General features: G+C 36.7%; 1 protein-coding gene across 2 annotated transcripts in view; it reads right to left on the minus strand.

Annotated features, from left to right (window-relative positions):
* The window catches only part of NMU (neuromedin U), a 33499-nt gene that overhangs the window by 2907 nt on the left and 14900 nt on the right, over window positions 1-15692 (minus strand). Inside the window, exons 3-9 of one of the 2 annotated variants that reach the window (XM_027544536.1) lie at window positions 13828-13875; window positions 9929-9988; window positions 8539-8568; window positions 8398-8448; window positions 5951-6025; window positions 2821-2874; window positions 2033-2072 (exon numbers count right to left, since the gene is read on the minus strand). In XM_027544536.1, coding sequence (XP_027400337.1) covers window positions 2037-2072; window positions 2821-2874; window positions 5951-6025; window positions 8398-8448; window positions 8539-8568; window positions 9929-9988; window positions 13828-13875 — 354 coding nt within the window. In that variant the 3' untranslated portion in view covers window positions 2033-2036. The remainder of the gene's footprint in view (window positions 1-2032; window positions 2073-2820; window positions 2875-5950; window positions 6026-8397; window positions 8449-8538; window positions 8569-9928; window positions 9989-13827; window positions 13876-15692) is intronic. The other variant, XM_027544537.1, reaches the window with a different exon arrangement.

The raw sequence follows: 15692 nt of genomic DNA on the forward strand, positions 1-15692 counted from the left end.
TGATTCCCATTACTTTTATATCTGTTTTAATTTCTCTCTTTTCATTTGTGTTTTTGTATATTTATGGCTTCTTTCTTTTTCACTGATTATCAGGCTAGGAAAATTAGGAGAGTGTATTACATATTTTATTAAAAAATCAGATTTTTGGTCTATTTACAAGTTCTTGTATTTTACCATTTTATAATCAATTAATTTCATCTTCCATTTTATAATTCTTCCTTTGCTTTCCTGAGGTTTACCTCACTGTTGTTTCTGACTTATTGACTTAAATTCCTAATTTGCTCACTCTTTCTTGCTTCAGTTCAGTTCAGTCACTCAGTCGTGTCCGACTCTTTGCAACCCCATGGACTGCAGTACACCAGGCCTCCCTGTTCTTCACCAACTCATGGAGTTTACTCAAACTCATGTCCATTGAGTTGGTGATGCCATCCAACCATTTCATCCTCTGTTTTCCCCTTCTCCTCCCTCTCTCAATCTTTCCCAGCATCAGGGTCTTTTCAAATGAATCAGTTCTTTGCATCAGGTGGCCAAAGTATTAGAGTTTCAGCTTCAGCATCAGTCCTTCCAATGAATATTCAGGACTGATTTCCTTTAGAATGGACTGGTTGGATCTCCTTGCAGTCCAAGAGACTCTCAAGAGTCTTCTCCAATACCACAGTTCAAAAGCATCAGTTCTTTGGTGCTCAGCTTTTTTAACAGTCCAACTCTCACATCCATACATGACTACTGGAAAAACCAAAGCTTTGAGTGGACAGAACTTTGTTGGCAAAGTAATGTCTCTGCTTTTTAATATGCACCCCACTCTAGTACTGTTGCCTGGAAAATCCCATGGATGGAGGAGCCTGGTAGGCTGCAGTCCATGGGGTCGTGAAGAGTTGGACACAACTGAGCGACTTCACTTTCACTTTCCACTTTCATGCATTGGAGAAGGAAATGGCAACCCACTCCGGTGTTCTTGCCTGGAGAATCCCAGGGACGGAGAAGCCTGGTAGGCTGCAGTCCACGGGGTCGCACAGAGTCAGACACAACTGAAGCGACTTAACAGCAGCAGCAGGTTGGTCATAACTTTTCTTCCAAGGAGCAAGCGTCTTTTAATTTCATGGCTTTCTTGCTTGATAGTGCTTAACAACTTGAATTTTCCACAAAATATGGTTCTGTCAGAGTCCATAAGTTTTAACATGTGTGTTTTCATTACCTTCATTTTCTAGAAATTGTACAATTTTGGTGTGTTTTTTTTAGTTAAAATATGTGATTTGATTTTTTGTTTCTATGGAAAATATTAAGACTTTTACATTCTTAGATAAATATGTACTCAAGGGTTGAGATTAAATTATATGAATGAAATATTTGCAAAAGTATGTTCAGCATAGAATCTGCATTTAGCATTACTTAAGTTAGTAGAATATTGTTTTATTTCTCTGGTGTAAATCTATCAGTGTGCATTTAATTTTAAAATGTATAGTATAATATGATTAACATATTTATTAAATATGTGTGGGGCCATTCAATAGCTACTAGGGTCTACTGTATCTCCGACACAGATATGGAAACTCTGGGAGTACCGAAGCAGAAGTCATGTTCTCCTGTCATTCCACATTTTTCTAGTTCTCTAAAGATGGTAAGCACAACTCTTAGAAAGAATCTTTGAATATAGGTTATTTGGAGGACAGAAAGGCATTCAGTCTGTAAGTTCTGGCCAACTATTGTGGATATTGATTACCAAAATAAATACACAACCTCTGACATATTCTACTTGTACAGTAAATGATGATTAGGTCAATGTCTGCAAAACTGATGATGACTATTGTGACATAGTGTGAGGCACATACAACATGGGCAAAGAAAATCTGGTCCTAAAATACTAGCATTTTCCATTATATGAAGTCCTCATAGCCTCTATCTTTGCAGTGTTTATATAGAATATTAATCTATACATTAATCAAATAATAGAAATATAGTGAGCATAGGTTAATTTGTGAAGATGTAAAAATGACAGAAATTTTCAAACTGAGTTGAATTGTGATACACATACCATTTTAAATGTAACCTTCTGATCTTCTTCCATTGCGTGGCTGGAAAATAGTAAGTTAGAAACAAAGCAATGTAACTGAGGAGGGAAGTTAATTTTCATAGAAAGCAGACTAATGATCTCAATGAGTGGTATTATTTCTTCCTTATCTATGTTTTCCTTATCTATTATTTTCCTCCTTCCTTCAGTCCATTCTCCTCCAATTTATTGTTAGAATTAGTTTCCAAAATGCAAATCTTACTATATAGCTCTGCTTAGACTTAATAATAATGTTGACATTCCTTAGCTAAATATTCCATTGGCTAATATTTCTTTAGCTCAATATTTCATTAGAACTTAAGGAGTAATATCGGGACTTCCCTAGTGGTCTAGTGGTTAAGATTCTGTGCTTCCACAGCTGAAGGCATGGGTTCAATCCCTGTTCACAGAACTAAGATCCTGAATGCCACGTGGTGCAGCCAAAAAAAAAAAACTTAAGGAGTAATACACCTTTGAGACACTTATTTCCTGCACATGAAACATTATGGAACTAAACTATGAAACAAGTGAATGCCATTTGGGGTATTTACTAACATGAATACTGGATTAGAGAAGAGATCAGAGATACCATAATATTAGAGCAATAAGGTGGTGACAGAAATGAATCTCAGACTGTAACCTTGATATCAAATATCTTGGGATAAACTTAAAAACAATTAAAACTTACAAGTTAATATAAATAAATGCACAGTGAAAATACTTTTCAATGCTGATATTGACTGAATTTTTAAAGAATTATAGTATATGCATACCCTGAATAAAAAGTATCTTCTACTTTGGCTTGCAATAGGACCTTGGAATTCTTCCTGGAAGAGAAAATGAGGATATTAAAAATCAAAAAGTAAAAGTAAGTGCCAATGCCTGAGGATACAGTTATTTTCAACCACCATAATTAAATAAAGAAGGAATCAAGGATCTGGGTATATAATTCATATCATTAAGTAATTTTTCTATTTACACCTGAAGAACTTTCAGTGATACTAGCAGTAAGATCAGAGTGTTGTATATTAATCTAATTTCCTTAACAGTCAAACAGATTCTATATTCAGGAAATTTGTCAATTGTATGTATATTCATCAATAAGTAGGCAGAAGACATTTCATAGATAAGTAACTATATTTATAATCTCCTTTCAGCATTTTGTTAGAATAAAAAAATTTCTTTATAGTACATGTATGTGCTAACAAATGAACAGGCAAAAAATATAAAATAGAGCTGTGTCATAGCTAAAATACACAAATACAGGAATTTAAATTAAAATTGAGGGATAACTTTGGTAAACTATATTTTTATTCATTGAGACTTCAGAGGAAATTTTCCCCATATACTTATATTCACTGTAATTTAAAAAAATAGGAACAAACTGATTATTGACAGTGGATATATTTTGAACTGTTTCTTTTTTCAAACATTTCATTTCAAACTTAATAGCAAAATATGTAACATTTTATGATTTCTATAGAGTTGGTTCTTGTAGCTTCCTATTTTAAAAAACTACTTATGTAAGTATCAGGACAGCAATCACTATGAAATTTGTCATCAAGACCCTTTTCAAATATTCCATAAACATAATCATATTTTTAGATTTTAAGAAATGTCCCTGACAGCTATTAAAATTTTAAAATCCTTGCTTTATAACAAATGTATCTTAAATTCTGAACATTCTATACCTAATTCTCATCCTGACTATAAATCCCCTGCAAATTAATTTAAAGATGGAAAATTTTAATATTTAAAAATATAAATATAAAAACTATATATTTATTTGGTTATATAAGAACAGATATGTATTTTATATTAAGCAGATATATTATATTAAGCAGAGAAAGTATATTATACTAAGTATGTATATATAAAGTATATTATATTAAGCAGAGAAAAAGAAAGATAGGATAACATGTAAGTTAAAATGTGCCCAAATTTAAAGTTTTCAAACTCAAACACACAGTTCTTTTTAGTCTTATCATTGGCGATAGAACAGTATATAAAAGAATTTGGGAGGTAACGCTAAAATCCATGTTGGGATGGAGGTGAGGATGTCCAGCAAAGAAAATGTAAGGAAAGTGTTTGACTTGACTAAAATCTTAAAATTCATTTTCTTTAAGAACCCAAAATATTTCACTATCAAAAATATGGTTTAAAATTTGGTGATTTAGGCCCAGAAAAGTCAATACTTAACTCTAATTTTTTTTTAATTCGTATTTTACTTTCTTTTCTCATAGATTCCTAGGAAACCTAGCTTGCTGTGAAATACTTTTAGGAGCTATCGTTTATCCAATAAGATATTACTACCAAGTTAGTAATATCTAACTTAGCAGCAGCAGCTTCAGTCGTGTCCAACTGTGTGCGACCCCATGGTTGGCAGCCCAGCAGGTTCCCCTGTCTCTGGGATTCTCCAGGCAAGAACACTGGAGTGGGTTGCTATTTCCTTCTCCAATGCATAAAAGTGAAAATATAGTCTCACTCAAGGTGGAACATTGAGACAAAGTACCAAACTGGCCACACTACTGAGTAGTTTTGATTTTGCAAATAATAACATTGAAATGTTGTAGTAAACTAATAATTTTGCTGGTGTGTTTTAAGAAACTGGATTTTTAAATTGTAATCTTACACTATTCATAAGTCAAGAAGACTCTTTAGAAAGTAAAAGTTAATTTAAAAAGCATATATCACTTCTAGAAAGTTGACAACTGATTTGATTTTTTCATGTTGGAAATTCTAAAATTTTAAGGGGCTACTCCAGTTCCTCTTCCATTTCTCAAAGTTGGCAGCAGTATTGTCTTCCATGATGGAAGCTTAGTTCAACCACGTGAAGAATTTATGGAGGCGATAGTGATCATAAAAATAAATTTTGAGGAATTTATGTGCCTAAATTGTATGCATTTTTTAAAGTATTTGAAAACTTTTGGTAGTAGAAGAATAAAATTAATATGGTACTTAAGAAAAATTTAACAATAAAATAATAAAAATATTCAAGATTAGATTACCAAGGGAACAGCATAGTAGAAAAAAATATTTCCCTAAACTAGAAGGCAAGAAATTGTTGTAATCTCTAATCCCACTCACTACTGTGATCTTGGGAAACTCCTTTAACTATTCTGAGTTGTTTTTCTTTTTGTAAACCAGGCATAACAATACTTATGTAAGTATCAACAGAATTGTCAAAAGAATAAAATGAGATCCCGTAAGACTGTAAACTATAATGTACCCCAACAATGGAAGGCATTACATAAGAACAATGCCTACAACCTTTCATCATTGAGAGAATTAGGATTCTTTTCAAAGGGCAGTAAAAATGTCAGAATTTCCAGTTTAAAAACATGTTAACTCAGTTATATTTACCTTAAACATAAGACACTGAATTTGGGCCATATTTTTGCTAATTGTGGGAAAAAACAAAATACCTACATTTAATTTCTGATATATTTACTTCATAAACCTTATTCTTTCTAATGCTTTACTACCTGGATAGAAAGCTTGTCATTCAACCACATGTACACAGAGGAGTCAGTAAAGGTCCTTGATCTTTTCTCCTATTCCTATCTAATGACTCGATAGGAATGTCCTTTCTCTGCCATGTCCTTTCTCAAACCAAGAATGAATAGGTTTCCTCACTGGGAGGGGCTGGTCCTTGAAAGGAAGTCTAATCCAGGCTTTCTTCACTGCTCACAGCCTGAGTTAGAAGGGACTTATTATGGGGAGGGGGACAGTTCTCCTCTTCCTGAGTGTGAAAATACTCCTGCAAACAAGTGCTCTTCTGTAGGCTAGCTGGCTGTTACGTGAGGCTTATCCAGGAGATCTTATAAACCACCACCCCTAGGAATAAGCAGAAAGCGCTGCCCCACACAGAGTGGCGAAGCAAGCGTGCAGTTAGTTACATACGTCCAATCTGAACCTCTTCATTCTTCTCTCATGCAGTTGTGGGACGAGCTGCAGCAGCGGATGCAGGACAGACGACTGAGAGACACGAACACACACACGTGATGAGCACAGAGGCTTCTCAGCATTGGGCATAAAGAGGCTTCCTATCTATTTTTGTTATTACCCACTATCCTCGCTCCAGCCAAAAAAGAACAAGAAAGGTGTGACTTAAGACAGTCCTCTGTGAGCATTTCAAAGAGCCGTGGATAATAAGCCAAGAGATGGAATAAAAGTTGGCAGTTCTGTGCTGGGAATCTCGATCATTCTGTTGATGAAGCTCTTTCCTGAGGGCCTGAACTCCATCACCAGCCAACAAGAGAAACACCTGCCTGTATCTTTGAAGAACAAAAAGCCGCCTGTCTGCTTCCAGACTCACTAAGAATGGTCTGGGACAAATGAAACCAACTCTGTGAGAATCAGTTTTCCGTCATGAACACGTTCATCTGGAAGATTATACTATACACACATCTAGTAATCTTCTTTATAAAATACATATTTCATTTAAAACTGAACACGTGGAACAAGACAACAAGAGACACAAAAAATGCCAATGTGTCATTGATGGTGAAAAATGTGACTAAGATACATGTTCCCAAGATGTCAAGATGCCAAGCAGAAGAAAATGAAAGCACATTTGAGACATGTGGCTACCTGATACGGTTTCATTTTAAAGGCATTTCTTCAATGGAACCTTCTCACAAACATTAAATTCATTCATCAAACGGATTACTTTAAGCCACCTATAATGGTTACCTGTTAATCAGTTCAATGTGTATTTAGTTTAAAGCTCATATAACCTAACTTTCAACTCCTCACATGTAAGAGAAGTTGTTATTCAATGAGATAAATATTTAAAACTAAGTTTATAGTTACAATCACGTTCCTACAGGTAAACATATGTTTAAAATACACTATGTTCCTCATTCCATAAAATGGTCCATGATAGTGAGTCACAAGCTTAGAAAGAATATTATAGTCAATTAATTTTTAAGTATTCTAGATTGAAACACTGAAATAGGTTGGTTAGCACTTTATAAATCCATGCATACAGAAAGAAAACCACCACTACAGCCACACAGTTTAGAAGTGAAATGAATTAAAGTTATTGTTATCTGGCTAATCTGAGAGAGTAAATTCTCAAATTAAATACCTAGTTATAAATAAGGAGCTCTTAGGAATACAAGTCAATATTTCTGAAAAAGTAAAAGTGTTGGTAACTCAGTCATGTCCAACTCTTTGCGATCCCATGGACTGTAGCCCTCCAAGCTCCTCTGTCCATGGAATTTTCCAGGCAAGAATACTGGAGTGGATAACCATTCCCTTCTCCAGGGGATCTTCCTGACCCAGGGATCGAACACAGGTCTCCCACACTGCGGGCAATAGTTACATTTTTGACAATCATCTTTTAAAATATTTCTTAAAATGACTTTGCATAAGTCTCCAAAAATCACTGCAGATGGTGATTTCAGCCATGAAATTAAAAGACGCTTACTCCTTGGAAGGAAAGTTATGACCAACCTAGACAGCATATTCAAAAGCAGAGACATTTCTTTGCCAACAAAGGTCCGTCTGGTCAAGGCTATGGTTTTTCCAGTAGTCATGTATGGATGTGAGAGTTGGACTGTGAAGAAAGCTGAGCACCAAAGAATTGACGCTTTTGAACTGTGGTGTTGGAGAAGACTCTTGAGAGTCCCTTGGACTGCAAGGAGATCCAACCAGTCCATTCTAAAGGAGATCAGTCCTGGGTGTTCTTTGGAAGGAATGATGCTAAAGCTGAAACTTCAGTACTTTGGCCACCTCATGTGAAGAGTTGACTCATTGGAAAAGACTCTGATGCTGGGAGGGATTGGGGGCAGGAGAAGAAGGGGACAACAGAGGATGAGATGGCTGGATGGCATCACCGACTCGATGCACATGAATTTGAGTGAACTCCAGGAGTTGGTGATGGACAGGGAGGCCTGGCATGCTGCAATTCATGGGGTCTCAAAGAGTCGGACACGACTGAGCAACTGAACTGAACTGAACTGAAGTCTTTTTCCATTGCAGTAATCAACATATAAACCAACATGATTTACTTAATCATATTTGCTTTTTTTGGCCTCTAAAATGTAAGTTGCATGACACTTACTGCCATTTTTTCTAGTACCTAGAATTGTGCTTGGCTTGGTACATAGAAGATATGCAGTAAATAATCGTTGAATGAATAACTGAATGGATTTAATGTACTTGTAGCTGTTGAGATATAAAATAAATGTATAATAAATACTGAATTCCATTTGTTCATCTGTATATAAATGTTTAAAGAAAAAAAAAACCATGAATCTTGATCTAGCTCTATGAGATAAATTGCAAAAACAGTTTTTTAAAAAAAATACAAGTGATCACTAATAAGTAACTCTACAACTTACCACAACATTTGAATTGCCCAACTTTCGAGTCTTCGAATAATGAAATAAGAACTGTTAAAAAAAAAAGTAGTGAGCTTTACTATGAATGATCAGAGGTTTCCTGATTATTTTTAAATGTGAATTCTTGTGAAATCACCTTACCCTTTTGGTGTTATCTTTTTCATCTGTTTCCTGTTGAAAAGAGATTTATAAATATCACTATATTATATTAGAAAATAATGAGAAATATGTAAGATTATAATTCTTAAAACATGTGCTACATATGTTATATATAAAATATAAGACTGAAATTAGTTAAGTACATATTGTTCTAAAAATAAATGGGCAATTAACTAAAAACTGTTTATAAATAAGAGTATGAAAAAAGATCTCTGTTACAGCATTATTCATAAGAGCGAAAAATTGGAAACATCCTGAGTGTTCTGTAGTGGTGGAATGGGAAATTCTGATATGATCACACGATAGACTATTCAGAGAAAAAAACTAGAAGGAATCACATCAAACTATTTGTAATTGTCAGTGCATAGTAAGACTTATCAGTTATTTTTGCTTCCTTCCATAAACTTTTCTAGAGTCCTCTCTCATTCCAAAAATTTGTCTTTAAGAATGAGACATATCATTCCCTTTTTGTTGTTCTTTTTTGTTCTCATTTGCTTTTAATATAAATAGCAACTCATGGGTAAACACCATTGTCATATATTTTCTCTTAATTAGATAAAAAGTCAATTAAGTGGTTTGGAAAATGTCACCATTAAAAACATCAGAAAAAATAGTTGTAAACACTTAGTTTCCAAAAATATTTATTCTTCTAAAATATCAAGTTTTCTTTGAATTACTGCATGTGTGAGGTATGGAAGTCAGAACACACCAGCGATAATAGGTTAAACTCCTAATGAAAAATATTTTCTAAACCTGAGGCTTTTATCCTTAATAAGGTAGTTTTAAAATTAGTTCACCTACCAGATACAGAACATCAACTGAGGTATGGCACATTATGCCATTTTTCAAGTTCCCATTGCCTCACTTCAGGACAAAAAGTTCTCCCAGAAAAATCAAATAATAATTTTAATAAGAAACCAAGACATCACAGTAAGAATATAATTTTAAAACCGACATGGACAATACAGTTTGCTTTTTTCTTCATTATTAATGTCCTCTCTGACAAAGTACAGTGTCCTAACCTCCAAGCTTAGAAAAATGCATCTGCTCTCCAACTGTAGTACGATTCAGGGAGAGAGAAAGAGCCAAAATGACCCCAAATTTCTCTCATCAGAACTAGAACACATCTTATACTTGATGGGGACATATGATTTTCCAATTAGATGACTGCAAACTCCACTAATATGACCCTAAATTCTCAGGCATCAAAGAAACTGAAGTATTTGTTTCTTATCCAAAATCAACTTATGTTCGTTCTTATAGCTCCTCTTAGCATGCTTCCTAAATTGAGCATATTTTCTTCCAGGAGGAATTCCAAGATATTTCTGAGCAATTGTTTTTGCCTACAAATTAAACACCATTTGAACCTTACCTGGGGCTTTGGTAGAGTCCGCATAATTGTGAGGCAAATCTCCTCCAATGCATTGGATGCCTAATATAAATAAGAAGATGCACAGATGATGCTTCTGCTTTAACAATATTTGCACAGAAGAAATAACCATACAATGTCAGGATCATGAGGATATATATTTCATCTAGATAAATTTAGATTAGATCTAAATAGAATTCTTCTTGTGGCCCATTGAAACTGTTGAAATCCTTCAATTTCTCTCATGACAAAAAAATTTGGCTCCTAAAAGTAAAACCGTCTTTCCAACCAGGAAAAAAAAAAAGTTATATATTGCACATATGCACTGATTAAGGCTTCCACTGTGAGTCCAGATACAAAACTTCTCAGTATTTGCTAAAATGCTATGAGAGTAATGAGGGAAGTGCAAAAAGAGGGGTTATTCTTCTTAGCTTGCTGCAAAGTCTGAATCTACATGCCAAAGCTGTGAACCTTGCTGAATTTACTCATTATTGGCTAATTTGAGAATCCTGCAATTGTTTGCAAACAATGGGAGTTTGGATGGGAGGAAGCCCAGGCCATGCACAGAGCACCTAAGCTGAGTTCCCACCCTTCCAGGCTGCTGACTGCACACCCCAGGATCAGGTTTTTCAAAGCATCTGAGCGTAGAAGCCGGGCAGGGCTCCTGTGGCTCACAGCCAGCTGGGTGTGGTTAGGAGGAGCACAGAGGGACAAGCAGGGGCGAAACCTGCTTTGCACAGAATTCAGCATAGTCACATCAGAAACAATTGATTACTTAATAAATACGTATTGGAAATAATAAGGTGAAATGGGATGGGGGGGCGTCTGTGGAGTTGAGCAGCTTGCAACTCAAGAGCAGTGCAAATTCCATTTCCTCTTTATTAGTTGTGTAACCTTAGGCTGGTTGACTAACCTCTCTCAACTTCAGTTCCTGCCATCATAAATCAAGGATGGCAACATCAATTCAGAATTCTTGGAAGGATAACATGTGGTAAAGCTCTTAGCACAGTGCCACAGACAGAGCAATTAGTTTACAGCAGTGGCATTAAAAAAGTGTGTGATCTGTAAAGCTTGCTTTACAGCTGCAGTTACTGCTAATTCAGTAGATGTGCCACGAGGGACCATTCAGGGCCACCAAGACCCTTGCCCTTGGCACACACATGTTTAACAGGGTAGGCTATAGCTTAGGGATACAGGTGGAATCATGAAGCAGCTTCTCTGAACACCCTTCCTAGCACATCAGAGGCCTGCTTTGTTCTGTTTGTTTGCCTGCCCGGTGCAAATTGTTGGGATATTTATTAACTATATTAAATGGTTCATATGTATGTAGTATTTCAGTAAATTATAAAACATTTTCATACACATAATCCACACTTTGTCCTTAAAACACAGCTTGATATATAGGATGGGAATTGTTATTCTCACGTATAAAGCAAGTGAGGTTCTGAGAGACTGTGACTTACTTCCCCAGTACCACACACAGCTAGGTTGTCTGACCTAGTTTTGCACTGGTATTGACTGCTAAGCCTATGATTAGGAGTTAGATGAGAGAAAAAATAGAGTGTGAACACTGATATATCTTTCACTTTTTCCCTTCATGGTTGGGTATGCAGGTCACCCAGAAAAATCTAGAAATAAATTCCTGAAACTTCTTTTTACGGCCCATTTAGAAATGCTGCAAAATATAAAACAATAAAAAAAAAAGTCTAGTGATATCATGTGTCTCAGCTCAAAGAAGAATAAATTCAGATATATGGGTGTTTCCTTAGAAAACAGCTTCTAAGTCAGATGAGGTGTGGCAACAAGACTGAAGTCTGACAGAAAAAAGTTTCCAAACAAATTGTATTTCCTCCAGCAACTTTTTACATGAAGCCAATATTCACTGAGCTGCAACTGTTGTTTAAAGATTTTTCTCATATGGGATTTTTAGTATTTTTTTTTATCATGGACCTTTTAAAAGAGCCTTTATTTTCTATTTGGTAAAAATGTTTTGAAGAACTCTTCAGAGAATCATATACATAATAGCTAATGTGAAAAAAATTTTTTTAATGGTATCAATTAGTGTAAAAGATTTCATAGTAAACTTACCAAGCTCTCCTCAAAAGGCACACAGTCTCCAAAGCCAATAAAAGCCTAATTTACTTTTATGGTTTTTAGATGAGTGCTTTAAAATTCATCCTTTTAATTTTGCAGACATAAAAGTGATTCTGAGGGTGCTTCTGAATTTTATATACAATGCAAAAGTTTGTGTGCTGACTAATATCCATCCCATGTTATATATCCACCAAGGTTCCTCAAGCAACTTGAAATATTCATAAATGTCAACCTATTGTGATTCTGGTTTCTCTTTACCACCTAATACCTGTAACTTGCTGCAAGTGGTCCTCTGCAGGCTGAGGAACCAGTGCAGCAGAAGAAATGCAGCACTTTTTTTTACAAGGCTGCTACTTCACACCGGCCAGGATGACATTCTGGAAGGACTACGTGAAGGACAGGCACTGCACCCTGGCCGGACCATGCAGAGGAGTCACCCCAGGCACACAGCTGACTGCGCTGAGAGAGGCTGAGCAAGAGCCTCTGCTGAGCCCTCTCCTCTGATCAGGAGACTAGTGATGCTGATTCAGAAAGGTAAGACTGTAAGGCTAACTCTGCTACACCGGAACTCAAAGACAGAACTGCAGACAGAAGGAGCAGCATCCAGCAGAGACATTTAAGGACACACTTCCTTCCCACTCCTCCCCATGTTTCTGAGATAGGCGGGGACCCAGGGCCTTTTGCTGTAATGCTTGTACCTGGACAAAGCTCTTCTTGAGCAACCAAATACAAAGAAACTATATGAGACTAAAAATAACTGATGTTTGGGCAGTTGGGGCAAATTATGGACAAAAAGATACCAATAGACCAAAAAACCCAACCGCTATTTCTGAAGAGCCAGGAGCAAAAGCAGGAGTACTGAGTCTGCACTGGACACCACCAGAGAGGTGGGCAAAACACCTAAGCCACCCCTCCAGCCCAACCCCTGGACATACCCCTACCCCCACTCCATATAAGGAACCAGTCCCCACCCCAGCACCCAGGGAGTGCGAGCAAGGGAACCTTTACTTGTTCTTGCTCCCTCTGCTGCAACAGGGGCCCCAAAAAACCTTTGTCTGAATTCCTTGCTTGGCCTCTAGTCAATTTCTACTTATTAGGGGAGGCCAGGAACCCTGGGTGGTATCACTTCCAGGTATAGGAGCTAGACTAATACTCCTCTCTCCCCAGCCCTCTCTTAGGTGTTTCTCGTGGGAAGAGGATGAGTTAACCTGATGATTGGCAGCAAGAAACTGGGCACGCTCTGTTCAGCCCTTTCCTCTTAGGTAGCCAGTTCTCTGGCCAGTTGTTCTTGCCTTGTCACTGCCCTGTGGCACAAAACCTGATTCTGGCAGAAGGCTTGAGTCACTGACTAACCTCAGTTTAATTCTGGGGGTAGTTTTAGCAAGGTCAGCATATCTAAGGCCCCATTCACAAACTGACTTTTCAGTTACAATGATATTTTTATCTCCTAAATCTGACTCTGTAAGTTCATCTCTCCATGGGTTGAAAACTCAATTGAGGGACCAGGATATTAGTCCCTTAATACAGCAATAGACACATTTTAACATAGAATTTGATTTTGAAATTAGCATTTTACTTTCTAAAATATGGGTATTTTATCTGCATATCTATTTTTCTTAGAGATAAAGCCTAGCACCTTACATAAACTGTTGGCACTCATTATTACCTGCCAATGATATAATAATTTTTAATATGTTGACATGTTCTAATAAGTCCATAAAATCATGACAGGTCCAGAGGGAGAAATGCAGTATTTCAGCATGACACAAATGCTTACATCACTCCGCAACAACTCCATTTAGAATTACCTGAGGCTGTGGATGCATGGACAGCAAAGACAAACAAGCATCATTTATCTGTAAAACAGATGAACATTCCAGTTATATCCTGGAAACAGACAGACGATAGCAAAAAACAGAAAGCAGATTTTATAAAGTCAGCTTACTTATAAAACATTAATGAAGGTTCCATGACTGTTCAGGATTCTGGATTTGGGAGGGAAGAGCCTTTTAAACTATCTAAAGAAGTCCTGGAATTGGAATTTCCCCAAGATCTGACCCCAGGCACAGGGGTATACATCCCCATTTCTAGTCATAGGGATCATCAGAGATAGAGATGCTTCAAACATTGAGGGGAAAAACTTTTAGTGTTATTCAGCCTGAGAAATGTGTGTGGTGACTAAAGAATGGCCTCAAAATTCAGGAGCATCCTGTTACGTGGTTCTTTACTACATATAAATCTAATCACATCATCTAAACCAACAGGAAAATAGCATACGTGCTAAAAAATAAAGAGTATACAGTAAAAACTTATTCTTACACAACACGAGCCATCTTCTAGTTCTCTATCAAGAAGCCAGCATTAGAAAATGGTTCGATTTTACAATGAAGGTTTATTGACTATGCTTGGCAACTAGCTGTCCTCAGCTTTTGTCCTTAAAAGAAACTTTGAAAGATTTTAAACTGTAGAATAAGAGATTCATATTAATCATTAAAAACTCTGCTGATAAGTACTAAGTACTTATCAGTACTAAGCTGGGTGTCTAGAGTAATTACTGGCATTTATTACTTTCAGTTTAGTTCAGTCGCTCAGTCGTGTCCGAGGCTTTGCACCCCATGAATCACAGCATGCCAGGACTCCCTGTCCATCACCAACTCCTGGAGGTCAACTCAAACTCATGTGCATCGAGTCGGTGATGCCATCCAGCCATCTCATCCTCTGTCATCCCCTTCTCCTCCTGCCCCCAATCCCTCCCAGCATCAGGGTCTTTTCCAATGAGTCAGCTCTTCGCATGAGGTGGCCAAAGTATTGGAGTTTCAGCTTCAGCATCAGTCCTTCCAATGAGCACCTAGGACTGATCTCCTTAAGGATGGACTGGTTGGATCTTCTTGGAGTCCAAGGGACTCTCAAGAGGCTTCTCCAACACCACAGTTCAAAAGCATCAATTCTTGGGCGCTCAGCCTTCTTCACAGTCCAACTCTCACATCCATACATGACCACTGGAAAAACCATAGCCTTGACTAGATGGACCTTTGTTGGGAAAGTAATGTCTCTGCTTTTTAATATGCTATCTAGGTTGGTCATAACTTTCCTTCCAAGGAGTAAGCGTCTTTTAATTTCATGGCTGCAATCACCATCTGCAGTGATTTTGGAGCTCCAAAAAATAAAGTCAGCCACTGTTTCCACTGTTTCCCCATCTATTTCCCATGAAGTGATAGGACCAGATGCCATGATCTTAGTTTTCTGAATGTTGAGCTTTAAGCCAACTTTTTCACTCTCCTCTTTCACTTTCATCAAGAGGCTTTTTAGTTCCTCTTCACTTTCTACCATAAGAGTGGTTTAGTGGCCTTTTAAAATGGGACTGGAAAAAATAGGACTGATTCTTGTCTGTCTGAGATGATTTAGGTTGGGTCCTATTTATGACATAACATCTCAGGGGTCTCCTTTTAATTCTAGAATTTTTTGTTGAATTTAATTTCTCACACTAAACTAAAGGGAGGATAATTATATCCTTCAATCATAATTTCTCAAGCTCCTTATTGTTTCTAATAAACATGAAGTAAACTAAAACATGAACTAAAATATCCGATTCTCTAACTTAGAGAATAACAAAAGTATATGTGGTAACATATAGTATTACAGAAAAGCATATGTTTGTGTCTCCTTTTTATGT

The sequence above is a fragment of the Bos indicus x Bos taurus genome, chromosome 6, assembly GCF_003369695.1.
Source record: "Bos indicus x Bos taurus breed Angus x Brahman F1 hybrid chromosome 6, Bos_hybrid_MaternalHap_v2.0, whole genome shotgun sequence".
Taxonomy (NCBI): Eukaryota; Metazoa; Chordata; class Mammalia; order Artiodactyla; family Bovidae; genus Bos; species Bos indicus x Bos taurus.